This window comes from Orbicella faveolata, unplaced genomic scaffold (genome assembly GCF_042242905.1).
Source record: "Orbicella faveolata isolate gen_17 unplaced genomic scaffold, um_ofav_v1 contig_2, whole genome shotgun sequence".
In the NCBI taxonomy this organism is placed as follows: domain Eukaryota; kingdom Metazoa; phylum Cnidaria; class Anthozoa; order Scleractinia; family Merulinidae; genus Orbicella; species Orbicella faveolata.
In genome coordinates this window covers 30,875,284-30,902,271 of record NW_028301547.1, presented here as the reverse complement: position 1 = coordinate 30,902,271, position 26,988 = coordinate 30,875,284, and the positions used below count along the sequence as shown (strand labels likewise).

Here is a 26,988-nt window from a genome sequence, read left to right as displayed (position 1 = left end):
GTATGTATGTATGTATGTATGTATGTATGTATGTATGTATGTATGTATGTATGTAAAAGTTGTGTCGTGTAACATGGATTGAATATCGGCGTTAAAAATTGCCTAGTCAGATCAGAGAGAATTTATATTTTAACAGCGAAATTCGCAATTGTATAGATCTGTTCAGTACACCAATGGCTCTAAGAACGTGCTCAGTCTAAATGTGTAATGACTCCGTTCAATGCCAAATGGAAATACGAAAAATTAGCCGTCGTCATTGGCGTTCCTCAGACTACGCAGAACTCGGTCATTTCACGTTCTTGTTTTGTAGAGGACGACAAAGAAATGCGCAAAGATTTATAACGCAAGTGCACAGCTATTGTTTTGCTCATTATATGTTAAACCTTTTGTTTGGTGACGTTCTCGTTGCCGTCGTCGTCGTGGTTTACTCACAAACTCCGGCTAAGCGACAGCTCCAAATTAAACCCACCAAGGATAAATGTCACGTTCCATTCAACCAGTATAACAACTGACGTGAGTTACACCCACAGAGTTAGTCTTGATTGTCAAAGTACCGATGAAGCGCCTAAGACTGTTGCTTTTCCCCCCACACGGGAGGTTAATCCATCGCAGGTTTCTCTCAGAATTTTGTCAACCAGTAACTTTTTATCCTTCGATCCAAGACTGCGGTAGTTGAAAGCCAGGATAATTAACGCTGTAGCTATCCATCTATTAAATCACTGTCCAATGGATACCGTATTTGGTGTCGTTAGCCAGTCCTTCCATCCAGACTGCTAACAGGTGGTGAGTACTGCACCACATGTGCGGAGAGACGCTTTGTGAGAGTCTTGTGACAGTTGATTGTTTGATTGATTCATTGATTGATTGACTTATTTGTCTTGCCCATGAGCAACCATGACAACGCATAGCTCGGGTCACTGCGCCGAGAGGCATGGTGTCTAATTCTCCTGTTGTTTTCAGTCTACACTCGAGTCACCTGTAGCTCGCAGGTATATCACAAGAATTTAACACAATAATGCGGTAAAAGAAATTGAACTAAACCTAATCCTTAAGGATTTTTGGCGATCTCTCGTTAACAGAACAGTTAATACAATGATCTAGAAGGAGTCACCCACACGAGAGAAACTGGTTACAAAAAAACTTCATTGACAGGCATCAAGTGAAAGTCGGGTGAAAGATCATCTATTGTATAAAGGTAAGGCTTGTTCAGGTTGAGATCACTGGTGTTCCAATCTTGTTAGCTTTTTCATTTCTCCCAGCATGTAAACAAACTGCTACCGTCTGAAACGTTCTTAATTGTTCACGGTATTAACGCTTGTGCAAGTCCCATCTTTAAAGGCGATATTTGCGACGATTTTTTGTGCGGTGATCAGTTCACAAGCGATTACATTTACCACGATCCTAAACTTAACTCCATTGTTCTATCATGCGGTCGCAGTGAAATCGCCGGTCGTCTACACGGGTAACTGAAATCATCTTTTAAAAAACCTCCGCAAAGATCATTGAACAATGGCTTGTCAAGGCTTGTGTAAACTGATGTTAACATGAAAACACTGAATTTACAGGTCACGCTTGTCAAATTAAGAATTCCTCTGAGTTGAACTATGAAGCGAGAACTGGACAAATTAATTCTCTCGCAAAAACTGAATCATCGTCACTTTCTGAGAACAAAAAGATATTTTCCAATCTTACTTAAAAGTAAACAGAAAATCACTTCTCGCATTCAAATGGACGGTATACGAGCAAGAAATTTAAAAAAAGAACAAATTTTGTCTCGATATAAGTACCAAATAATTGCACACTCAATATTTGTGTTGATTCTACTAAATAAACTTTTCTCCGGAAATATTTTATAAACATTTATTTCTGATTCAGGGCAGGCACACAAACAGAGATTATTTTCAAGTTTCATAGCAATATTTTCTCATCTGATAGGCAGAAGATTCTCTTAGAAGTCCTTGCTTCAAAATTCTAACAACTTTAAAAGTTGTTTTAAAGTAGCGTAAATTCAGACTTATTTTAATGAGCCACCTGTTCTGGTATGCAAAATATAGTACATATTTCCATTAATTTTTGTCGTGAAAATCCGGGAGAGTTTCTTGCACAGGATGTGATGTAAAATACGGCAAACGTTTTGCATTAGACGTATCATATATAGAACTGGGTCCAGCTGTTCGAAGGTTGGATAACGTTATCCACCCGATAAATCACTATCCAGCGGACAGCGTGGTTTGTTTTGTTAACACTTATCCACTAGATAGCAATTTATCCGGTGGATAGCGCGTTATCCAGCCTTCGAACAGCTGGGCCCTGACCTTACGTGGCTGCCTTCGTCGATCAAAACAGACCTTCCTACATTCTAACGAACAATGGCGCCAAATCGAGGTCAGAGTGGAACGTAACAAAAAAAATCCGCCCCAACCTCGATCTGGTGCTATTCTTCGTACGTACGTAGAATGTCAGAAAGGCCCTTTCACGATAGCTGTTTTAACTCAGATATCGCGGTGCAATCTTTGATAAATTCGCCTGATCTTGTTGCAGCTGAATACTATAGTGTACATTTATTGTATGCGTGTTTTATTCGTGGAGATAAGATTTATATATACATTTTTTTCTGGAGCCCCTCGACTCGAAGGGTTCACCTCTTCAATGCTAATAGAATTAAGAGTGAATTTCTAATGGGACTAATTGAATCAATTGAAAAGCCACGTAATCTACCTTCTACCATTTTTCTGTTGAAATTTCATTTCATCACAAGAAATTCTGCTCTCCAGATTCACAGAGAAACTACTGATCACAAGAACAAACCTGATTGGGAAACGAAATGAAGTTTGGACACGATAAAGACACACAACATTGTACAACCTGCACTCAGAAAGAGTCATCTCAATAACACAAGTCGATCGACCTCAGTTTTCTTAACAAACATCAAAGTAGTATTAGTAATATTTCTGTTCAGATTTTACCTCTAGTGGCATTTCCAAGAGCGACTTCTTAGGGCCCTCTTGAACAACTTAAACACTACAATCTTGAATTAAGCACGGATTTCTCGGCAAACGAGCACGCGTTCAAGTTAGGTAGCAAAAAAAGGACAAAGTCATCTATAGCCAAGCAAACTTTGGCGAAAATTCAAGAATTATCTGTAAATTCAACATTTTCATTGGTAAACGGTCATTTTGGAACATTTTGTTTCGTTACGAAGTTCCTTCAAGGTTGCTAGTACCGAGTTGTGAAGTAGAGAGCATTAACCAATTATAGTTCAACACACCCGCTTAGCCACCTGCTAATATGGTCTATTGGTCATCCTTGGAGAATGTACCGTAAAATAATGAATTGAGGAGTTTCCTATACAGCCCACTCACTTAAATACACCCACGAGATCGCGAGGTTCTAGTCAACGGGAGAGAAAATATTTGGGTGAAGAAGTTTTTAGAATTTTTTTCATCTACGGGGCAGCTCTAGATCTTGGGCAACGCTATTTCCACTCAAGTCATGGGCTTAGAAGCTTAACTTTGTTTCATAATTAACCGCGGAGATCTTCTGCTAAATGAATAGTTTCTAACCTCGGCGTAACTTAATAATCAAGGTCACTATACCACTGAAGTGGCACGACCCTAGAATGTCAAGAGGTAACACGGTTTTGGTGACTATTTTTGGCTACGACGCACTTTGGTCAAGACGGCGTCAATCTTAAAACACTAAGCTGACAAATGCCGTGATCTAACTACAACATGGACCCAGAATATTTTGATAGTTCTCTTTCACTCGTAGCAAACGAAGAGTGTAAAATCAGATCATGCAGGCCTCCAAGAATCGAAGAATTCCCACCTGATGTGTTTAGCCAGGAGCAAAGATTCTACGGCGGTGTGGCGTTTCATCTTGTTGTCTGCCTCCATATCTTCTGCGCTTTGACAGTGGTCTGTGATGATTACTTCGTCGCATCGCTCAACCGAATCACAAAATGCTTGGGCCTCAAGCCAGATGTGGCTGGTGCGACGTTTATGGCAGTTGGAAGCTCCGCGCCAACGCTATTCATTTCAATAATATCGACATTTTTCACCGAAGGAGATATCGGGCTTGGTACAATAGTCGGATCGACTATATTCAACACGCTCTTTATCATAGCCTTATGTGGTATCGGGGCTGGCTTAACAATGAGACTGAGTTGGTATCCGCTTTTCAGGGATTCTACAATGTATATAATTAGTGTATTAATTCTGATGGTCGCATTATACGATCGGAAAATCCACTGGTATGAAAGCGCCGCATTTTTCATCTCTTATTCTGCGTACATTGTTGTTATGTACTTCAATACCAGCATAGAAAAATGGTCACAGAAAATGAAAGGTCAGTTAATAAAACGAAACGAAGAGGAAGATTCTGAATCCAACGAGCAAACTCAAGACAGTGCGATGGAAACTTCAGAAAGTCATCACTCCGACGAGGCGGAGAATCGTTTTAGAATGCCTAAGGGATTTTTTGCTAAAATAGTTTGGATTTTCACGCTCCCAGCCATAGTGTTATTCTACCTAACAATTCCAGATTGCCGAAGAAAGGAGTGGCGAAAGTTCTACCTGGTAACGTTCACGATCTCTGCTTTCTGGATGGGCGGGTTATCCTACATTCTAGTATGGATGGTGTCTATCGTGGGATACACTTATAGTCTCCCAGAGTGCGTCTTGGGCATGACGTTTCTTGCTGCAGGCAGCAGTCTCCCAGACGCCATCGCGAGTTTGGTGGTCGCAAAGCAAGGCAGTGGGGACATGGCGGTCTCCAACTGTATTGGAAGCAACGTTTTCGATATGTTATGCCTAGGAATTCCGTGGATGATTAAAACCACTATCACCGCGCCGAACAGTGTTGTGCACATTCAAAGCGAGAACATATTTTTCACGTCAGGGATTTTAATAGCAAGCATCATTTGTACCGTTTTGTTAATAGCCCTGAACAAATGGCGACTAGACGAGAAGCTCGGCGTGATTTTCCTCGTCATGTATTTGCTTTTCCTTGGCGTAGCTACATTTATCGAAGTGTTGCCTTGCTGTTAAAGTCGGTGATTAATTTTGGCAAACCTTTGGCTAAGCACTAAAATTGTAGGAATGTTACAATAATGTTTGCGCCGTTTGCAAGAGCACAGTGAAGGAATTTCAATAAAGAAATTCAGTTGTCTACTTATAGAGTTTACTCTCTGTCTGCCACACTCGCTTTCCTGGTGAAGCCGGGCATTTTATCTCAAAACGTCCTTCATGGCGAACGGCCTTTAAAGCGGAGTTGAATTTGGTCACGTGACGTATCTTCAGCAATTGTGATTGGTTGCGCCAAAACCCGCTCAATTGCAAGGGCAATCAAATCTGGCCAATCACAACAACGCAGAACTGGAAGTTCAAGCACACCACCCATGCTAAGCGCGGTTAAACGGGTATTCGATCAAATTAAATTTAAAAAGCCTTTTTTTTTAAGACTGACCAAACTTTGCTATAAACATCGTTTTTAATTTGGCACTGCGTTATTACTATTTACAACTTATGAGAACTTCAACTCATTAGTCAGAAAGGACATAACTTTGCAAGTAAATTATGTATCTGCTTTGCGTTTGCCTGGCTCTTTGTGAACGAAGTAATCCACAAATTTACAACTTGTTTAAATTGCTGCAATCAAGCAGCACAAAGATGCATTATCCCTCTGCCCCCCTCCAAAAAAAAAGTAAAACAAAACAAAACAAAACAAACAAAAACATAGATACTGAAACAAACTCAGGTTTACAACAACTGCAACAAAAAAGTAGACAATCTTTTTTCAAATGATAACTTTTCTTGAATTTATCTTTGACACAGGTGTTCTAATTTCTGGTAACCGGACGAGAAGGTAACCTAACAATGACAGAAAAGTTTCCAAGGAAACTCAGCGTGCTTCATCACATCCGGCATGTGAAGCGACACTTCTTCAACTGCAGCAGCCATACTATCATCAATGTACTGCAATATGAGACACTATTTTCCCTGCAGCAGAGGAGGAAAGGCGCCATTGTCATACACACTTTGGTTTGTTTGTATTGCTTCGGGGCGTTAGCGGTATTGTGCGATCACTATTTTTGTGCTTCACTTGAAAAACTCTGCAGACGGTAAGTAATGATAAAATAGATGTTCACAATTAGAAGTATAATGTCTCGAGCTAGAATGGCTTTTACAGTCGTCTTCGACGAGTGAGTAACCAGAGAACCTAAGCACTTTAATTTTGCGCCAATTGGTTCGAGGGAACGTGCTAGTGTGTGTTCGTCTGCGCCAGTTAGAAGAGACTAGTTTTCGCGTCGTTTCTCTCTCATATGAAGTATACTGCGCGCCAAAATTGGGCGCAAAATGTGACAGCCAGCATCAGTATTGTGAAGAAACTAAAATGTACTGAAGAAAGAGTTCGGGTTTATTGCGTTTTCCAACACTGGAAGAGGGGTTAATCGTTCGAAAGACACAAGTGGGTGATTTCAGGTAAAGACCCGAAGTAAGTGGATATGAACCACGAACAAACGTGAAAAAAATTAGGCTAATACAAGTTCAATATGTGACTGTTTTCCACAGGCTCCGCATTCCAACAGATGTCGCGGGCGCGACATTCATGGCTGCTGGTAGTTCCATGCCCACCCTGTTCATTGCAATCGCGTCCGTGTTCATGGGCGAAGGTGATATAGGCCTGGGCACTATAATTGGCTCAACAATGTTCAATATTCTTTTCATATCGGCGATTTGTGGGCTGTGCTCTGGTATGGCGATAACCTTACACATGTGGCCGCTACTGAGAGATTCTATCGCGTACACCGTTCATCTAATTGCTTTACTGATTGCCATCGAAGACAATATGGTTCACTGGTATGAAGCAGTAGTGTTTCCGTTCTTGTACTGCGGTTATATAATCATCATGTGCTATAATAAAAGACTGGAAGGATTGTTCGAGAGACTGTGCTCAAGGTTTTGCGACTTTCGCAAAGGATTTGAAATGGTCCCAATGGAAGACCCCCGGGAAATCGCAAAGGAGGAAGCTACTAATGAAGACAGCACCGCAAAATCCGGGGGAGAAGAAACTAGTGATAAAGGAGAAAATGTTGATGAGACAGATAAAGAAATCACCAACAGTACAAACGAAGAAAAAGATAAAAGTGACTCAGATAATTCATGCTCTCATATTCACGGTTTTTCACCGAAATCGCCATTCGAAATTCCCAAAACTTCTTTTAAATTAGTTATCTGGGTTGTCATGTTGCCGATCCAGTCTCTTTTCTTCATCACCATGCCCGACTGTCGAAAAAAGGGCTGGGAGAACTGGTACCCAGTTACATTTGTAGTATCAATTCTATGGATGGCCATCATATCATACGTACTTGTATGGACCGTGTCAATTATAGGCGAGACGTTTGACATCCCAGAATGCATCATGGGATTGACATTACTGGCAGCAGGCTCTAGTGTCCCGGATGCAATGGCGAGTCTCATAGTCGCTAAACACGGCATGGGGGACATGGCGCTAGCTAACTGTGTAGGAAGTAATATTTTCGACATTCTTTGCCTGGGGCTTCCATGGTTTTTAGCCACGACAGTCGTTCATCCAAACAGCGTCGTTTTAATTCACAGCGGTCACGTGGTTTACACGTCTCTTTGTCTTTTCGGCACAGTTTTTGCGACATTGTTTGTAATTCATCGAAGCGGTTGGCGGTTAGATAAACGTACAGGGTGCATACTTTTGATTACTTACGTTGTTTTCTTATCAGCTGCTGTTATTCTAGAGGCTCTGCCTGGAGGACCCGGCGGTCAGGGGGATGGGCCCAAGTTAAGCCCACATCACCCTGGTCACGTGCCACATAAAGGACTGGGACACCATAAGAATGCTCCTTTGAAGAAAGTCACGTGACCTATCGAGGTTACCGGAGCTGGCGCTCGGAAAGACCACGTATCATATGGTTACAGTATCTCGTGTTGTCGCCGAGGCAGTTCTCTGTGTATTTGATTCGGTAAGATATCTAAGCAGTCGGAATCTTTAGCTGCTCTATAACAAGATTCGTATTTGATAATAATTATAAGAAATTAAGAGCTTGACCGCGCGCCATAAAGTACGTTTGTAAGCCCCTTCACAGACAAACTTCTTAACCAAAAATAAAACCAGACATTGAAACGTGGAATCTTTCATGAGCCGTATCAAATGTATTAGGTTCGACGCATAAACTGTTTGGCGTTTTAACCATGTCTCAAAGTTGTAACATTCCATGGCTCCTCCGATATATCTCGATGAGAGTGGCTCGAGAGAGTTAGCATGGCAGAGCAAAATTGTAAATGCTACCTTGTCCAGTGAAAGGGCAAGTTCCTCGGGCAAATCGAAGTTCTTGCCCTTGAGACCCACTTGCACCTGTTGCCACTATAATTGTGCGCTATTCTATAGACTCGCTTAGGCCAGTAACCAGTAAGTTAGCGAGGTATAATTTTCCACGTTTTTTTTAACGATAGATGTAAGTTTGAGAAAGAACAAGCGAAGGCTAGCCTCTGTGTAAACATGCTTCCTTGAGCGAGTAGTAGAATGCCTTCTATCGAATAGAAGAAAAACTCAGAAGTTTGATTTATAAATTATTTATTAAGACGCTTTTACAATTCAATAAAAAGTATATATTCTGTACATAGTCCTACTGCATTATTATCACCATAATGTTTAAATTATAATTTTTGTCTCTCTCTCTCTCTTAGTTAACTTACTTGGCTTGTTCTTCGTGTTCGAAAACTGGGCAAGGAAATTTTTTCTCTGATAATAAAGTAACCAAGTTCACCTCAGTTCATTAAAGAACTTTTCAAGGTTCCACCTTTGATGAGGTCCTTTCAAATTACCTAAAATTTCACGACTGTCCTTGCTTACTAACTTCAGAGCCGTAACCAGAAAAAAATTATGATTGAGGCAATGTTCATGATTAAATTCTCTTCCCAGGTATTTAGGGTGTTAAGGATGACTATACACAACAAAAAAAGGAAAAATGACTGAGATAAGTGCCTCGGTTAGCCTGTTACTAGCTGCGGGAACTTTGGGCATGGATGAAAAGTTCTCGTATACCTGCGTTATTTAGCCACTGAGAAGCGAATGCAATGCTCTTGAGTTTCCTTGCGACTTGTTCCGGCGGTCGCGAACTTCATATTATGAAGATTTGATTGTGTTGTACAGGGATCAATAAAAAGCAGGTTACAGTTCCACAAGCCGGTTGAAATCACGCTATCCTGCTGAACTCACGAAGCAAGAATTGTATCACAAGTGCGAAGGAGAAGAGGTAACGACGAATTTCGGTCTCTGTGCCACCTGAAAAAAAGGTCAAAAATATCAAGAACAACTTATTGCATTACAAACAACGCTCTGGTAAAAACAATGGAACAAGCCTCGGATTTTTTGTCTGAAGGAGTTTAAGTTTCAGACGTGTATAGTCGCGAAACGACTGTTCTTTCGGTATATAGTCGCTAAGTTCCCGAGAAGTACCCGACTCCTTTGACATAAATTGCAGGCTCAAAGTTCGTGATTGCGATACTGATTCGTACCCAGTACACCTCTCTACCTAGAATCTTCGAGAAAATGAAAAGAAATGGTTCGTTCACTTACCTTCCGCTGTAAACTTCTGAATCTGGGCTCAATATCACAGGTGCAACGCTAAACAGAATAAATACTACCAGGTTACAAATCCACATTAAACGGTATTACAATTACTAGGGCAGTCACACAATGCTTCACCAAACTCACGCAACAGCAGCATTGCGTGACTACGCTGACAACACCTTCAAAGGACACTAGCAAAACCATTGCTGAGAGAAATTCTGTGTTATGAGAGTTTGAACAGAGTAGAGTACATACTTGGGTAGTTTAAGAAGGTTGATAAGCTCCTGGGCTCGCATCAGAAGATCTGGGTAACACTCTGAATCTGAAAGAAGCTCCTACAAATAAAAAAAAGATGAAAGATTTAGTTCGGTAAATAATCAGCCCAATTGCTTCAAACAGTTACTTTGCGTTGCACATATCCAGGCTGAAAAAAGGACCATATAATACAGGCGGAAAATGGTCCTTCCTTTTAACAAATCCTTCTCATCAAAACTAACAAAAACTCACTGGTTTCTGCCGGACCACTTTGCTCAAGCATAAAATAGCTCTCTGTATTACATCTTGACATCTGGATGCAAGCTAAGCGGATAAAAATAACAACCAAATCTCGTTATGTCTCGGAAACAAGTACATGTGTACATGAAATGTTACGGTTTGAATCGGAAATCGAAAAATTGAAAATCGGTTAGACATCCGAGTGAGCCTTCGCAAAGGTAGAAATCACCGTTAAAGAGGATATTGTCCTGATGTACCACCAGATTCTAGGAAATCTTGGCTAAGAAACAGTTTTATTCCAAATCACAAGCTGGTGATTGTGTTCAATTGTTTCAGAGATTCAGTAAATAATTATTTGCCTGTTTTGAATGCTGGGCGTTTCCTTTCAGATATTTTAGGATTCCAAATTTCCCGCGCGCCGCCATTTTATTTTTGCAAAGCTTGATGGGAAATTATGATGTCAATGGGCGGTTGCTTTTCAACCAAGATTCCCTTTAAAAGTAACATAAAAACAATGAACAGGAGTGAAACAGGAGAATTAGTATCCTGGCTCAACGTGTACCTTGGCCAAGGTTGTCATCAGAACTGAGACAAGTCTACCACTGAAAGAAACCTGAAGGAGAAAATGTATATTAAATATGACTTTCTGTGAAACAGAGTTGTGAAAAAGCAGCTTAAACTCTGGCAAAGCGACCAGACATTTTTATGCACTATTATGTTGGTTGTACACGTGTCCTTTTTCTCCATTTCTATACTTTTCTTGTCGATGTTGTACTTTAATCAGTGAATGAACCGGCTGATCGTTTAACTATTGTCATTTCCGCATAATTTTGAGTAAAAATACTTGAACAAGGAGCGGCTAAACGATCACATTCTTATTCGACACCATGTTGAATGGAATTTGTTCTTATTCTGGCCGGCCTTTAGCAATGGAACGATTTCTACCTTTCCTGGTGCATTCTGCATCACAACTTCATATGTTAAAGCTTCAAACGCCTAGAAATAAAACACAGTTTGGATTAAACTGAAGCAATATTACTATTTGCTTTGACGAATACAAACTTCCACGGCTACACACCAAAGGATAAGGACAGAGGAAAAAGGAAATACAACTCCAAAATCCACTTAGACGTATATGTACCTCGAAATATTGCACAATGTTTTGAACGGTACATCCACTGTCATGTGAAGAAGAGGCAAACTCGCCAATCACCCACACCTAAAGAGGAACAATTGGCATATCCCAGTTTCAGGTTCAGTTTTCAAACTTCTCTGACATCGACAATTGAAATGACAGATTTCATTCATTATGTTCTACGTTTGTTTCACATGACACTTAATAAAGCTTTTACTTTTACTTGCGGTTCTACCCAGTCTGACAAAACCAAAACCAACTACGATATTGCTTGGACAATACAGGTTACGGGCAGGTTTACTACCCCGTACGAATTTAAAAACGCAGCAATCACCGGTCATTTTGGATTTGTGTTTGAGGAAAACTCGGTCAGGGAAATCACGTGGTTATCGTTACACCATCGTTTACAAAAAACTCCGTTTTCAAGATGTTTTCTTGCTACACGAAAACGTAAAGCCGGCGTTTTCAAATTCCTCCGGTTAGAAGAGCGTTTTCGAAAAGCTCCATTTTCGTGACAGGTTAGTGTGGACGGAGGACCTAACCGTAGAAATATAGCTGCGTTTTCAAAGTTCTTCGGCATAGTGTGAACACTGCCTTAATAATGGTGAACTGCGCTAGCAAAGGAACTGAAAGTACAAAGCATGTGCACAGAAATGGTTCCAAAAAAGCTACAGTTTTTTCAAGAATCAAGGATCAACTTCGTTTCTCGTGAAAAAAATAACGCTCCTTTGTTTTCCGAGACGAAAGTGTATTAAAAACCCAAATACGCAATTGTTGTTTACATAACTAACCAAGTGAACGAAGAAATTCTCTTTGGCTGGTCCAAGATTTTTCAGTCCGCTAACAAACTCCATGATATCCTGTTGATACCTGACTATCAGGTTTGGATATTTCTGACACAACTGTACAAGCCGTTCTGACAGCAACCTAGAAATATAACATTACCGATGTGAGTGACTCAGAACTTTACAAAACTGTTTATCAAGATCACGCTTTGTAAACAAGTCAAAATGTTCAAAGAAATGTTCAAATGTTGTTGTTTATCGTGGTCAATGCGCTTAGCTACACTTAGCTAGTTCTCACGCATGCTACTTGAACTGAAAGAAACAAATATATCAACTAAACATAATAGGCTTAAAAATCCCAGTTGAACTAGGGTCTACCGAGAAACAACTCCAGCTTAGTGGTCAGAGCGGAACTTGAACCCGCGACCTCCGGATTTCAAGTCCGGCACCCAAACCACTCAGCCACCCTAACCACTCGGCCACCCTAACCACTCGGCCACCCTAACCACTCGGCCACCCTAACCACTCGGCCACCCTAACCACTCGGCCACCCTAACCACTCGGCCACCCTAACCACTCGGCCACCCTAACCACTCGGCCACCCTAACCACTCGGCCACCCTAACCACTCGGCCACCCTAACCACTCGGCCACCCTAACCACTCGGCCACCCTAACCACTCGGCCACCCTAACCACTCGGCCACCCTAACCACTCGGCCACCCTAACCACTCGGCCACCCTAACCACTCGGCCACCCTAACCACTCGGCCACCCTAACCACTCGGCCACCCTAACCACTCGGCCACCCTAACCACTCGGCCACCCTAACCACTCGGCCACCCTAACCAGCTCAGCCACCCCAACCACTCGGCCACCCTAACCAGCTCAGCCACCCAAACCACTCAGCCACGCTGCATCCGCCAGGCACATTGGTGCTCCTACCCCTTCCATGCGCAAAATTTATACAAGGTAAGTTTCTCTCTGTGTAGAAATAAGAATGCCATACTCGTGAATCTCTTTACGGTAGTCTTGCACAGGATACAGGAGACCGACTCTTTCAAGTATAACAGGCACCATGCGACTGGCTGTTTCCTCATCTGCTTCTTCCAGGATGGTGGAAAACATCGCGCTAAGGACGAGTAACAAAACATATACGTTACTTTACAAAGAGGGCTGCGAGCCGAGAGACCTTTAGACTCACGAAAGAAAGAAGGAAATTTTATTTTTAAGCTTATTCACCATTTCTTACTTCAATAGAACTGGAGCTATTTGTGCAGATACAACAACGCGAGGTTGATCGAGTCTGTCCTCTAACAAAGAATGAAGTGTTTTGAGTCTGCAACGCAAAGGAAAATTGGAAGGTAAGCTTAAAGACCTTAAAGTTCTTTAGTACTAGATGGAGCGATGACTGGTTTCTTTCTTTCGCTTCACAGCCAAGCGGCTAAGTTTGAATGTCGTTTCTTTTTGGTGTGTGAGGCACTAAATGGTGCCCAGTTACTGGTATCATTCAAAGATAGCACTAACTCTCATGTGCAGGATGAAACTTCTCACGTCACGTTGCTTACCATAGACAACCACAAGAGCACATGGATTCAAAACTCATCTTGCAGGAGACAGGCGCAAAGCGCGGCAAAACGATCTTGGCGCAAGTCACTACTGGTTTTGACATTGCATCTGATTGGTTGAGTATTTGGCGCAAGTTTCCTCAAACGCAAAGAGAAGAGTAATAATAGCAACGCAAACCAAAGCAGCTCTGGATTAGTTTAAACACTCAATTGGAAAACACTCTTATGACATTTAATAATTGATAAAACGTACTTGTCTATGGTGTCTCCCTGTCCAGCTTGTAATCTCATAATGTAGCTAAAGAGAGGCTTGTATTCTGGGTCCAGAAAATAATCAACAGATGACTGAACGAAAACCATCTTGTCACTACTGCCGGCCCTTGCTGCCGTAAGAAAACACACGGAGAAAAATAGGAATAATCTGAATAATTAATCTCAAACTCATGGCTCTAAGGTCCTCTAAACTTAAGTTGCTTTCTCCATACTCCGTTATGGAATATGGTTACTGCGCTGGCCTCCGGATCCAGCTGTCCTGCCAGGTTCAAGCGCTGACAGGGATCACTACGTGTTGTGTTCTCTTGTGCAAGATACTTAGCTCTCACAATGCCCCTCTCCAGATGGCTATCGGCGAGTTGCACCGTGAAGACCGTGTAAGTTGTTAACATAAAGAAAACCGGTTACAACATGTGGCAAGCACTGAAATCTCTTTTAACGCTTATTAGTGACGTCGACTTATTGGTAAACTAGTCTATTTTATTTTCAAAAATATTACTCAAATTTGTCAATCGTTACTTAACTAGAGTGACTGTGTGTATTAAATTGACAGCAGACTATACCTTTAGTGGCCCAAGATGTACACAAAGCCGCAGCTAAGCAAGGTAGATCCAACAGTGAGTGAAACATCTGAGTAAAGAAAAACACAACATGTTGATCGCAAGATGTTTCTGTACCACACTGGCAGAACACTGTATTCACTGAGGTGCCTACCAGTCGCCAGATTACTCAGATCAGAGTCCCTTAAATGGAACGGGTTTTCCCAAAATTAGTCAGACCGAACAAACAAAACGTGTCAGAGAACGGTACTAAAATTTCAGGCGTGCTGCATGTGTTAAACGACAAAACAGGAGTATCTCTGAAGGTATTCAGGAATTTTTAACAGCATTGCCGGAGAGTTACCGGGCCATTTGATTTCGATCCAAAATTCGTGATGGTGTGCTAATTATTATTCTGTGTTATCCACGTTATGTTCCCAGACGGTTAAGAAACCCTTGAAAAGCCAAGCAACGCTTCAGAAACCTTTAGAAAAGGACCATTACTTTTTTGAGAGAGGGGTTGGGGGTTGGGAAGTTTCCAATAAAAGAATTCCTGCACAGGAAAAACTGCTGGAAAAAAATCGTGGAAAAAAAAGACGAACAAGTGTTTTCTATGTTAAAAAAAATATTGCTCAAGTTTTTGCCCACCAAACTAACTCTTGCGCAACCTAAAGGTCATGTCCCAGAAAATTTGGGTTTTACACTGTCTTAAGAAAATTAAGGAAAACTATACAAACTTCACCTTTCCTTGGCGTTTACACGAAAGCAAATAATTGTTATCTTCAGGGACAATTTACCATTCGTAGGAAATGTCGTGGGAAATCTGAATGCGTGATTTACGAAAAGCTCTTTACCCCCCCCCCCCCCCCAAAAAAAAAGAAACCTAAACTGAACACTCACTATAACTCAATCAAAGCAAAACTATTTACAGTTGAATCCCGCTATTTCGAACTCTCAGGGGAAACAAAAACATGGTCCGAAATTGCGTGACTTCGAAATAGCCGATAGTAAATGACTGAAGGGCGAATCCAGGGGAAGTGGTTTTGAGTTTGAAATAACAGGGAATTCGAAATAACAGAGTTCGAATTAGCGCGGTTTAACAGCACTCTCGACATTCCACATCGTAGAGTTTGTAATCACATGCAACGAGACTGTCACATTCTCAGAATATAAAGAACTCTTAAGAGTCTGACTTTTAGTTGTACGAATTTGAAAATAATGAACGAGTCATCAAAACGTCATTCAAAATTATTGTCGCTAATTTTTATTCTTAATTGCTTGTCCAAAGCCTCCGTTATTAGAATTGTTATTTGTACAGAGCAAACTTAGTGCTCAAATTTTTTACACGTTAGCTTAATGAAAAAGCTGCGCAAATCCATTTCTTCACCGGTTGCAATAAGCTTGACGTCTTCCAACACAATAATATTTGCAAAAATAGAAATTTTTGAAAACCACGAGACTGTCTTCACTAATGTGAATTTATCTTATAAGTAGTCTGCAGCTCTCTTTGAAAAAAAAAGCTCTCTTTGACCCATCCTATGAAAATTAACGCACTTGAAAACAAGGATTTGTCGTAATATTTTTGCTCGAATTAATTTAATTGACAGTTGCTCAGCTTGTCTGGGTAATCGTATGAATGCGATTGCAATCAGTAAGAATTTACACTACGAGTGATGTTTGAAAATTCTCTCAAAATTACACGAGCCTTTGGGCGAGTGTAAGTTGAAAGAATTTTCAACTATCCCGAGTAGTGTAAATCCTTAACAGCACTCGCATTCATACGATTACCCACATTATTGCTCGAGCTTTCACACAATTACTGATTTATTACACGACTGCATGAGAAAAATGCGAACGCGCGCGCGTTAATTTGCACTGCAGTGCAAAGTTAATAAGAATTAACGTTTAACATTGGCCTGTTCTCAGATAATCACAATAAAGTAATGTTCTCAGTCACATAATGAATTAAGAAATGACAGCGGGCGGAACCAAATGCAAATAGTTTTAAAGGTAATATAATTATTATTTAATCTTATATCCTGGAGGACAATTTTACCTTTTTCCATTAATCCAAATTTAAATTAAATTTTAATTACAGTGGCAAATCTTTCAACTCTCCTTTGACACGGACGCATCTGCTATGCTGCTTTTAACCTATTGTGCATGTGTAAATAACTGATCTTAGATGTCTTCGAAACGGGGGATGAATTGAGCGAGCTAAAACAGATGCCACTTTATCCAGCCAAAAAAATTGTTTCTCTTTTTACGAGCAGTGATTTTTAATTCAAAGCACAAAGCTTTTGATTTATAGTGAGTGATACAATTGTGGTAAAAAAGAATCTGTTTGCTAACTGGAGAAAAACAAAATGGTGATGTCCAACTTAACGGAAGATGGAAGGTGGAAAGTGTTCCGAGAGCTGGCATGTTCGACAAATTTTGGAGTATCTTACCAGTTAATAGGTCTTTCTGTGGTGAACGTTTTTCTGACGATTACTTCAATTCTTGGAAATATTCTCGTCCTCGTTGCTCTTCACAAAGAGTCGTCCCTTCATCCACCATCCAAACTTCTGCTCCGTAGCCTAGCTTTATCTGACCTTTGTGTTGGCCTTATTTCACAGCCTCTCTACACTATCTATTTAACAACTTACGTGAATGAAAGCTGGAGGATTTGTCGCTACGCATTTGCCCTATGTCTAATAACAGGTTACCTTTTGTGTTCAGTATCCTTGTTCACACTGACTGCAATAAGCGTGGACAGACTTCTCGCGCTGTTGCTGAAGCTAAGATACAGACAAGTTGTAACTTTGAAGCGAACTTATGTGATTGTACTTTCCTTTTGGAGCGTTTCTACTCTCGCTACAGCGATGTATTTTCGGAATCATCTTGTAACTTTATGGTGTGGTTGTATAATTATTTCGTTTTGTGTATCAGCCTCAGTCCTCTCCTATGCAAAGATTTTTGTGACTCTCCGACTTCATCAAACTCAAGTACACGACCTTGTTCATCGAGAAGAAACCCAAACATAGCGCGATACAGAAAGGCAGTTTGTAGTGCTCTCTGGCTGCAGTTGACAATGGTGTTTTGCTGTCTACCGCACGGTATAGTTACAGCTTTGTGGACTTCTAATGAATGGACAAAATACTTATTCCAAGCGAGACAATTTACAGCCACATTAGTGTATTTAAACTCAGCATTAAACCCGATTCTTTATTGCTGGAGGATCATCGAGGTTAGACAAGCAGAGAAGGACACAATCGGACAATTTTGCTGTTCATGGAGTTAGTTCTTGAATAGGAAAGGAAAACAAAATATGACAGCTATAGTGGAAGATGGCAAAAGTTGGAAACATATCTTTCAATCGAGTGGCGGATTTTGTGATGGCCATATCTGCAAACTAATACGTTACAATGTTAAGGCGTCACGAAGTCCTCTTTGTAATTAATCACAACGATAACAAAATTTGAGAAAAAATCGAATGGTTTGATTTGTCCAATAATTATAACAACAGGATGACAATAGACAAGACACCGTCCTATAATTAAAAGGCTCTGGGAATAAGCCCTTTGCACGATCCGGTCACATGGTACAAAATCACACAAGCCTTGGCAATTTTGCCGTTTCACAGGTGAAATTATAAATTCACGCTGAAATATTGCGCCTAAATTATTTATAAGCAGTTAATTAATGCTAACATTAATGCTAACATAAGGCTCATTGTTGATGAATTTTGTTATTTTAGTTAATAGAGATAAAACACAAGCAAGCAAGGCGTGCAAAGCGTTTTAACTCGTTTCCGAAATAACCCACCAATGCCACGCAAGGCAAAAAGCAGTTGTAAGTTTTGTTGCCGCACTCTGTTATGTTTTCCGTTGGTACATGCATTCTTTTGCCTTGTCATCCCACTCTTTTCGTTTACACTGTATTTCACATGCATGCAACTGGCACTGTGTTAGTCAAGATTTTCAGCATAATTTTGCATTGTCTTTGTATTTTTGTAGAAGTATATCCGCTACCCTGACCATTTGCATCCTGCATAAGTATTGTATCGTTCTATACAGTTAACCATCTTTAACGTTTTTGAAATCACCTTGTGGTTCAGGAGTCAAACAACGTTTGTAAGTGTCTTACCTATACCCTGTTATTTCTATTTCCTTTGTATGTAATCGATTGTAACTTGTAATTATTTTATTTGTGTTGTTTTGAAACAACCGCTTCGCATCGCTTTGTTTCTTGGATCCGTTTTGTGATTGGAATTAATGTTGCGCGTTGAACATCAGACTGGCCTCTTTGATTACAAAAGTACCCTCTCATACACCCAGTCACTTGCACCCTCCCTCCCCCCCCCCCCCCAGATTCTCATGTACCTATTAATCTACATCATCAAACATGGTCACTAAGCAGCTATTGTTTGAAAATTAAAAAGAAACAGAAAAGGAATAAAGTGTCATTCTTGTGAATCAGAAACAAAATCGTCAACATACCAAGAAGTGGAATGACTATACCTCAATGACATTGTCCTCATTTAGCATGGCTGGCAGCATCTCCATGAATTCCTTGATATATGTGCGTGGATGCCACGCCAAGATCTGTATTGGTGTACAAACACACACAAAAAAATCATTTTACACGTTCTGGAAACAGCCTCACACTAAAAACAAACCTGGCTTGAGATCAGACAATTGTGGACAAAAGTCCTTGGGACACTTGCGTAATGTAACGAATTATCTGTGTTTTAAAGAGGAGAGGTTAGGCAGGTGAAGTTGTATTCGCGCCTGGCGTGTGTACCAAAGCGCCAAAAGGCCGAATTTGTCCCAAGACGTTTGTTCTTGATTATATGTGTTAGCATGTTATGTGGAACTGAGTTACGTGTCCAGCTATACTCACCTTAAATAGATTTGGGAAATACTTCAAAAGGATGGTGCTTGATGCGCTGAGTTTTCTCAGGTTTTCCAGGCAAAAGAAAATAATATCAAATGCGAGGGAAGAGCTGTAAGATGAAAAAAAAAAAAAAAAAAAAAAAAGAATAAAAAAACGTTATCTTCTTGTATAGTGATAATTTATCAAGCTATGAATGTTCAATAGTACATGTATGTCACTACAGCCTGCAACACTGCCACAATAACTTCAGCCATCATGCATTACCCTTTCTCGCTGACGAATGCCTGAAAAAATATTTTACTTTTGATTCACGGAAACAAATTTGGAATCAAATAGTAACAAGGTGGCGGCCACTTCACTTTCCAAAAGTCTAGAAAACAATTTAACTTAAGTTGTGGAACTTGTTGCAGGTCAGTGGCCCAGATAACCCTACTTTGCTGATAAAATATGCCCAAAAGTAGCACAATATTATTCAGAATAAAACAAAAAAACATACTTGGCATAATAAGAACTCAGAACAGGACCCAGCAGATACTGGCAGGCAGGTTCAGGATCAAGAACTACAGTTTCACCTACAATCACAACAGATCATACAGCATAGGCTCGGTTTCCACCGCTCTCCCAAGCCTGGCCGACATTCTTCTCCAAGAAGATCCAAGGAGAGGAGTGTGGGCTCTTTTTGTGAACAGCAGCTGGTAAGCGAGCCTGAACAGATCACCTCTAGTGATAATCTTACTGTTTTTATAACTGAGAGCTGATGGAAGGCTACAAAGTTACTTTGTATGTTACTGAAAAAATCTAAAGATTAATAATTCATTAAGTTACAACAGGAATATTGCACAGTGATGGTAAAATTATTAAAACAATTATTTATTAATTACGGTTTTATTTCTCAGTTTTTTTCCTTAATTTAAGTTTCAATTGAAAAGATCTATTAAACACTCAACAGAGTGGACATCACATTTCCAACCACCTCATGTCTTGTCAAAAATACTCTGCTCCATGCTGCTTTCTCATCTATTTTCTCTATGTTTAGAAATGTGTGACTCACAAGACTAGTTTATTACTTGAAAACTTTTACTGAAAACTGCATTTCACATCTCAAATTGCTCTCCAAGCTATCAAATCAGGTCTGCTAAATTATCACAAGATAGGAGAAACTGCATACCGCAGTACTCACCATGGTTAAGCAGAAACTGCACTACAGGAATCAAAACCCTTTTCCACCTGTTGATGTCAGACTTGACTCGAGTATAAAGTCTTCTTATTATCTCAATAAGTTTGGGAATTAAGGACTTGTCTGTTGCACACAGGATGTCCAAGTTGTAGATGGCCTCAACAAGACACTATCCAGGGAAAATAAAAGGATGTCTGGATGATAACGTTTCACTGTAAATTTATTAAATTTTGCACACATCCTTTGCAAAACATAAGGTTAGTATGCTGAGTTTGTAGAATGAAACCATAAAAAACAAAAACAATAGGTTTCTTTGAATCGAGAATTCTTTGTTTAAATATAATAATTCAATAATGTTTTGTTATGCTGAAGAAAAAACCTCCCAAGTTAGTGATGTCATAATCAGTTTCTATGCATACATTTAAAAATGTTCATTCAGTAATAAGTATCTTAACAAACTTACTGCTTCAATTAACACGACATCCTGATGCTTGCTTGGTTCTGCCAAAAAATTGCAACAAATTTGAAATTAAATGACAAATAATTCATTAACTACTGCTATAAGTTGATTAAAAATAATTGATGTGAAATTGGTATTAATTAAGTCACAAAAAAGCCCACATGTATTACATGTGTTACATCTCGGAAATGTATGTATGTATGTATGTATGTATGTATGTATGTATGTATGTATGTATGTATGTATGTATGTATGTGTGTGTGTGTGTGTGTGTGTGTGTGTGTGTGTGTGTGTGTGTGTGTGTGTGTGTGTGTGTGTGTGTATGTATGTATGTATTTGGAATGAAAATTTGTATCAAAATAACAGTCACATGAATAGAATCTGCAGGTCTTCTGTCACTGTGCTACTTCAGAAGTATTTAATTATTTCATAAGTATCACCAAATTGTGCCAAGTTAATCAGAGTTTCAGAATCATAACAGTAGGATCGATAGACCAGCAGTCTGTACTGTGTTATGCCACTTGCAATCATAGAAAAATTGACTTCTATCAGTTCAATTCTATGTACATTTTTCTCTTTATTATAGACCTTTTTACTGATACGGTAGCCATTTTGATTTCTTATGATTTGAGAAACATTGTGGGATGCTCATAAACGGTTGCTATTTTGGTAAAAAGATCTTACTATTACTCAAATAAATTTATATGTTACAAAAAGTTGATGACACATTTCTTACTTCTTTCACTTTGTTCCAGAAGCCGAAGACAATATTCACAAGCTCTTTCCTTCAGTTCTTGTTCACCAGTTTTTGCACCATGTACACTGGAAGGAAACAGTTTTGAAAAACTCACTGATGACACAGATCTCTGATGTTTACCCCGCTGTGATGCTGGTTTTGCCTGGGCCTTGACACCAGTCTCCTCGGGATCAAGTGGAAAGTTTAAAGGAGTCTGTGGTCTAGAGTCACTGCCACTTGACCGGTCATCAGGAGATCTGTCATCTGGAGATCTTCCAAGAATGGGGGACTGGTTCAAAGACTGGTTCTCAGACCCCTGTGGTGAGGAACGTAACAAAGGGATAATAAAGCCAGCAGAAGATTGGGAACCAATTGAAACATTATCCATACTTGACTGACTCTGGTCAAGGGTGTTCTGGGATAGAGATCCATATGGATAAGTTGCTTGGCTGAGATTCTCAACAGAGCCAGGATTTGAGACAGTTGTTAAAGTCACTGGTGACCGACGATCTCTCGGAGAAACAGAGGTTGATGTTGCAGTGGTGAATGTAAGATGCTGAAGCCATGATCTTAACATAGAAAAGCTGTGGATATTCAAAACTTGGTCTGGGAAACAGTATTGTGCTGTAATTAAAAAAAAAAAAAAATGCAAAACAGTTATTAACTGGACTCTGGTCTCTTGATATGCATTCCTCACATCCCGAAACATGATTCTCATCTGAAGAGAAATGAGACGAGGTGGTAACTTAGTTTTGAGCGGTACTGTTCTCAACTGGTCTGACATTATGTGTTGCAACAATCAAGGGTAACATCTGCAATTGGGCCAAAGAGGCCAAAAACACTGTACATTATCCAGCCTTCTGCAACATGAACAGACTAAAGGTACTGTGGGTATCCCCCATGCACAATGGGCTTCTGAATAACTGAAGTTTATTTGCTAGCTTTCCCTAATAGTTTACCCCTTTGTACTCCCTGGCAAGCAGAGCTATTGTGAGTCAGAGTAACCAGTGCCTTGCCCAAGAACACAATACAGTGACCCCGGGCAAGGCTAAAACACAGATAACATGACTTCAAGTTGAATAAAATAACTGTTAGTCATCACACCTCCCACAAGAAATAAACATACATGTACATGCAGAAAAGTAAAGTCTCTCTAGCATTCATCATTGTATGTCTGGATTTTCTCTTTTATTTTATGTCAGAGTAATTCTCTGCTTACCAATACTCAACACTGTGAAAAAATATCTTGATGATGTTCCATCAACTTCAGTAACCAGCTGATACTACAAAGAAACGAAGCAAGATAAGAACTACAATTAACTCAAATCATGAACTGTAGTAACTTTTTTATACTTAAAAATCATAGCTCTAAGCAAGCTTAATATGAACGTTTCATCTATTAACAATAGCATCTATATGTCAGAAATCAATCCAGGGAATGGATGTAAGTTACATGTTATGCCTAATCATAACTGATTTGTCCCATTGCCTAAATAATCGCCAAGCTGAACCTGGGGCCTGTTCTTGAAGGAGTTTGCACCAGGAAGGCCATAGCAAAATCTCAAATCTTAAGACTGCAGAGCTGATTTATTCACACGTTTTTAATATGAACAGCGGTTTCCTTCACACAAGAAGTTTCTCAAGATTTTAAAGTTAGTAATGGCGGACCATTAATTAGGAAAATTTCAGTTAAAATAAACAGGTGTCTTTTTGAAATGAAGGGTTAAAACTTTGGTCACTTAGTGGTTCAGTTATACAGTTTTGAAATACAAAGAAAAAGTAGAATTGATTTTTGGTCACAGTAGCACTTTAATAATTATTAAATTAAAACAAACTTCTAACCCCCTTAGCCTTTCCTCCTCTGAATATCTGCCTCTGGTAAGGATTAGGTGCTGACACCGTGCTGGCATTTTTCAACCAGTTAGCCATTTGCCGACTAACTCCACCTGCATCATCTGTAGATAAACAAATCCACAACAATGTTCACAGGTTAAGTCACTGAGAGAACATTATGTTCACATCACCAATTTGTTAATTAATTGTAAGATTGCCACAGATTGAAAATTAGAGAAATAAGAATCATTTCACTGAAAAATGATTGTAAGCTCTCTGCAGGTACTTAGTAAGTCTAAGAACAAGATAACATAATTTCCTACTCTATTGAACATAATATCTCATTTAATACAATTTGAGTTATTATTATTTTCTCAAGACACAAGTTATTCATAATTATATATTCAGAATAATTTGAACATAAATACGGTCAAACCTCTTTAACTTGGATACCAGAGGGGCTGAGCTGAATGTTGTACCATTACCATGGAGGTAGCAATATCAGAGTTGTGAAATCAATCTGGTTTTGTTGGGACCAAGTGAACTGTCTGTAATAATAGACTACAAGTGGTCCCTCTTTTACTTAGTCCATGGAGTGTGACCATATATAAAACATGAAGAAAAAATGGCTGCGTGAAATATGGGAGGTGAGAAGTACGCTCATCTTACCCCCAGGATTTTACACAGATATTTTTTCTAGCTGTTTCCTTTTGCATCACACATGATGGACTGAGTGATAGAAGGACTAATCATAGCCTGTGTGATAAGAGAATGTCTGTTGAGTGGACGTGTCTGTAACAAGGGGCTCAACGGTGTTTCAAGTCCAGGAGAGAAAGCTGCTTCCACAACTTTTTTAAAAACAAATATTAGTCTACATTTCATGTCGACACACACTAGTAATGGTGTAAAAGCAATACAATAAAAAAACTGAATGATATGAAGAAAGAAACCTTGTGATATCAAGTTGTCATCTATGTGTATTAATAACTGTAAAGATCCAAGCGACAATGTCTGTAACTCTACAGGAACACCAGGATTGGTTAACCACCTGAAAATAAAAAGATAATTTCTTACAACTTAATGAAACTACAATCCCACCCCTACAAAATGGCCATCTATTATATGGCCATCCCTATTAGGCGGCCAGTAATCAAAGTCCCAATGATGTCTTTGCTATTGTTTTTACCTCTATTAAGCAGCCAGTCCCCTTCAAGCTGGTACTATACCCTTCCCCAAGGGGATTGATGGGTGATTCAAAAGCTGAAATCTTTTAAAGGAAAGTATAGCACCTGCAAAACTAGAATTTATAGAGAGGTGGGTAGGGGAGATCACACCCTAAAAAGTCTTTTAGGGAGTATCTAGAATGGTATAACTGTAGGAGAGTATGAATATTGTCTGGAACCACACATTGTAGCATGACAAAAACTAAAACATGTCAATTTGTAGCATAATGTTACTCACTGTACAAGCTGTGGAACGTGGTTTGTCCAGAGGCCATGTTCCTGACCCTGAACAATGAAACACAAAGATCATTACAAATACAGGGATTACATGTATATAAGGCTTTCGTAAAATTATATGAGAAAAATTGTCCTGTGTTCTGTGGTTGCTTTCCCATTCTATCCAATCTGAGGCAGTATCAAGGTATATAGTAAAGCCAGAGTAATATTTACAGATAGAACAAGGCTTAATGTCATGGGTATAGATCATTTTGGCTCAGATTTCACTTTCTTTTATGCAATATACATGCCACATCTTCCATGCTTAATACATGCAAGCCCTTAAGATTAATTGGTTGCTCAAGGACAGTGATACTAATATACAAGCCAGCAAGACATGCAAGGCATGTGAGCCAGGATCCTGAACCCTCTAAAAAGGCTAACCACAAGTCAACTAAGCTAATTTAGGCTAACCAGAGTGCTAATTGGACTAAACAGAATGTTAGTTAGGCTAAAAGGAGTTTTATCAAGGTTAACAAGCAGGCGAGCCATGTGAGCCAGTAATCCATACTGGATCTATAGACGAAGGTAGGGTTTTTCTCTTGGGTGGGGAGGCAGGGGGAGGAGGGTTATTTAGTCTAACCAGGTTCTATTTAGGCTAATGTAATTAACCAGACTCTTATTTAGGCTAACCGGAACATGTTGGCTTGCATGACTTGCTGGCTTGCACTTTTTGCACACTCGATCCTGGACTCCAGCAGTATAACACTTGAGGGGTGATTTAAGAGCCTAGATATGCTTGATATGATTTATATATCTATTAAGTTGTTTTAAAATAGAATGGCATTATTAGCTAAAATAGAATGATATTATTAGCTGTAATTACTATAGTTCTCTTTTATACATGTTCGTATTTTGAACAAGTTCTTAGCTCCTTGACGAAACTTGTTAAAGTAAACGATTGCTTGACTGATTGATTACCGTTAAGCTTACCTGGACCCAAACCAAAGGTAAAATGACTGGGATGTTTTTCTGCTCCACAGGAGGCTCCAAATTAGTGATAACCAGCTGGCTGGTGGGAGTTATTTCTCGCAAGATCGTAGAGCAAAGAAGTCGTAATCTTTTAGGACCTTGCTGAGGTTCACTGGTAACATTTTTCAGTTCATCGATTAATTCCTGTGTCAACCTGTTGAGAATATCAAGAGAGGGTGATGATTGGGAAATGTGACATGAGTTAATGAATAACCAGATGGTAACATTTTATTTAATGAAGAACTTCATGATCTGAAAAAAGTTGTCAGATCACAAATATATTCTCTCCAGGGGAATAGAAAGACAGTACGAAACGTAGTAAAGAGAATTGGAAATTAAAGATAACACCTTTAACATGTGCATTGAGTATGACCTTTTTTTTTGGCCAGGATTAATAAATGCAAATGTAGCCCTTTTCACTGAAGAAGAAGAGAGTGTGAGCATAAATACCTTCTTCTTTGTCTAGTAGCGGCTAACAGCAGAAACAGTCGCCTTAAAGCATTAATGCACTCAGCGCCTCGCTCACGGCTGTGCAAAATTCCGAGAACTTTGGTACAAAATTCTCTGAAGTCCGGATCCTGTAAAAGCCTGTAAGTGGCAAGAAATACGCATTAAGACTTTCAGTTATGAGAGAGCAGTAGATTATCCGAGTTTAATGTAAGATCATAACGTTACCTGGCTTGTTTCACTACAGTTGAAGGATCTTTCGACTGGTCCGCCATTTTGAAAACAGCTGACTGGGGACAACCTCTTCCCCAGGGCCTTTTCCAACCCTCTCGCGGGTAATCCCGAACTGAGGAACTTCACGGGAACTTCAGGGACTGGCTCTTCATCAAGCGCGTGCCCGCTCAGCGCGCGTGAAAAATTCCACAAACGTCATAAAATAAAAGTACAATTGTCATACGCGAGCTAATCATTGTAGACCGTATGCGTTACAGTTTACACGAAGGCAAACAAACTGAATCCGTGTTGTGAAAAAAAGGTTGAAACCGAGAAACGTAGTTACAAGTTTCCCACTATGGTATGTCAATATTT

At 39.7% G+C, this 26,988-nt stretch overlaps 3 protein-coding genes and 1 pseudogene across 3 annotated transcripts; 3 read left to right on the top strand and 1 right to left on the bottom strand.

Moving 5' to 3' along the window:
* The first annotated feature begins 3,315 nt into the window (after positions 1 to 3,315).
* LOC110051579 (sodium/potassium/calcium exchanger 5-like) lies at positions 3,316 to 5,171 on the top strand. The gene has a single exon (XM_089288638.1). It carries the CDS (start codon positions 3,732 to 3,734, stop codon positions 5,046 to 5,048), a length of 1,317 nt encoding a protein of 438 aa, XP_089144764.1. The 5' UTR covers positions 3,316 to 3,731; the 3' UTR covers positions 5,049 to 5,171.
* Positions 5,172 to 5,216: 45 nt separating this feature from the next.
* On the top strand, positions 5,217 to 8,652 carry LOC110051569 (sodium/potassium/calcium exchanger 5-like). The gene is made up of 2 exons (XM_020757608.2): positions 5,217 to 6,121; positions 6,573 to 8,652. The coding sequence occupies exons 1-2, from the start codon at positions 5,877 to 5,879 to the stop codon at positions 7,894 to 7,896; spliced, it is 1,569 nt and encodes a 522-aa protein (XP_020613267.1). The 5' UTR covers positions 5,217 to 5,876; the 3' UTR covers positions 7,897 to 8,652.
* LOC110051553 (AP-5 complex subunit zeta-1-like) lies at positions 8,591 to 26,711 on the bottom strand. Its single transcript, XM_089288637.1, has 25 exons — positions 26,629 to 26,711; positions 26,404 to 26,541; positions 25,915 to 26,107; positions 24,944 to 24,990; positions 24,433 to 24,530; positions 23,492 to 23,604; positions 22,869 to 22,932; positions 21,650 to 22,273; positions 20,917 to 20,954; positions 20,457 to 20,622; positions 19,773 to 19,848; positions 19,283 to 19,385; positions 18,901 to 18,984; positions 14,423 to 14,489; positions 13,840 to 13,969; positions 13,271 to 13,357; positions 13,028 to 13,150; positions 12,028 to 12,163; positions 11,243 to 11,320; positions 11,047 to 11,097; positions 10,664 to 10,714; positions 10,114 to 10,185; positions 9,862 to 9,941; positions 9,613 to 9,660; positions 8,591 to 9,318 (listed from the first exon to the last, which is right to left on the bottom strand). Exons 1-25 carry the CDS (start codon positions 26,673 to 26,675, stop codon positions 9,249 to 9,251), a joined length of 2,784 nt encoding a protein of 927 aa, XP_089144763.1. The 5' UTR covers positions 26,676 to 26,711; the 3' UTR covers positions 8,591 to 9,248.
* On the top strand, positions 16,571 to 18,416 carry LOC149112824 (melanocortin receptor 4-like; annotated as a pseudogene).
* Positions 26,712 to 26,988: the final 277 nt, after the last annotated feature.

Bases quoted from the DNA above. Each gene is read 5' to 3' on its own strand.
- LOC110051579 (XM_089288638.1), top strand. From the start codon at position 3,732: ATGGACCCAGAATATTTTGATAGTTCTCTTTCACTCGTAGCAAACGAA.
- LOC110051569 (XM_020757608.2), top strand. From the start codon at position 5,877: ATGACAGAAAAGTTTCCAAGGAAACTCAGCGTGCTTCATCACATCCGG. The intron at 6,122-6,572 runs GTAAGTAATGAT...TGTTTTCCACAG, and splicing joins CTTGAAAAACTCTGCAGACG to GCTCCGCATTCCAACAGATG.
- LOC110051553 (XM_089288637.1), bottom strand. From the start codon at position 26,675: ATGGCGGACCAGTCGAAAGATCCTTCAACTGTAGTGAAACAAGCCAG. The intron at 18,985-19,282 runs GTGAGTATAGCT...ACACCAATACAG, and splicing joins ATTTCCCAAATCTATTTAAG to ATCTTGGCGTGGCATCCACG. The intron at 13,151-13,270 runs GTAAGAAATGGT...ACTCGTCCTTAG, and splicing joins ATAGCTCCAGTTCTATTGAA to CGCGATGTTTTCCACCATCC.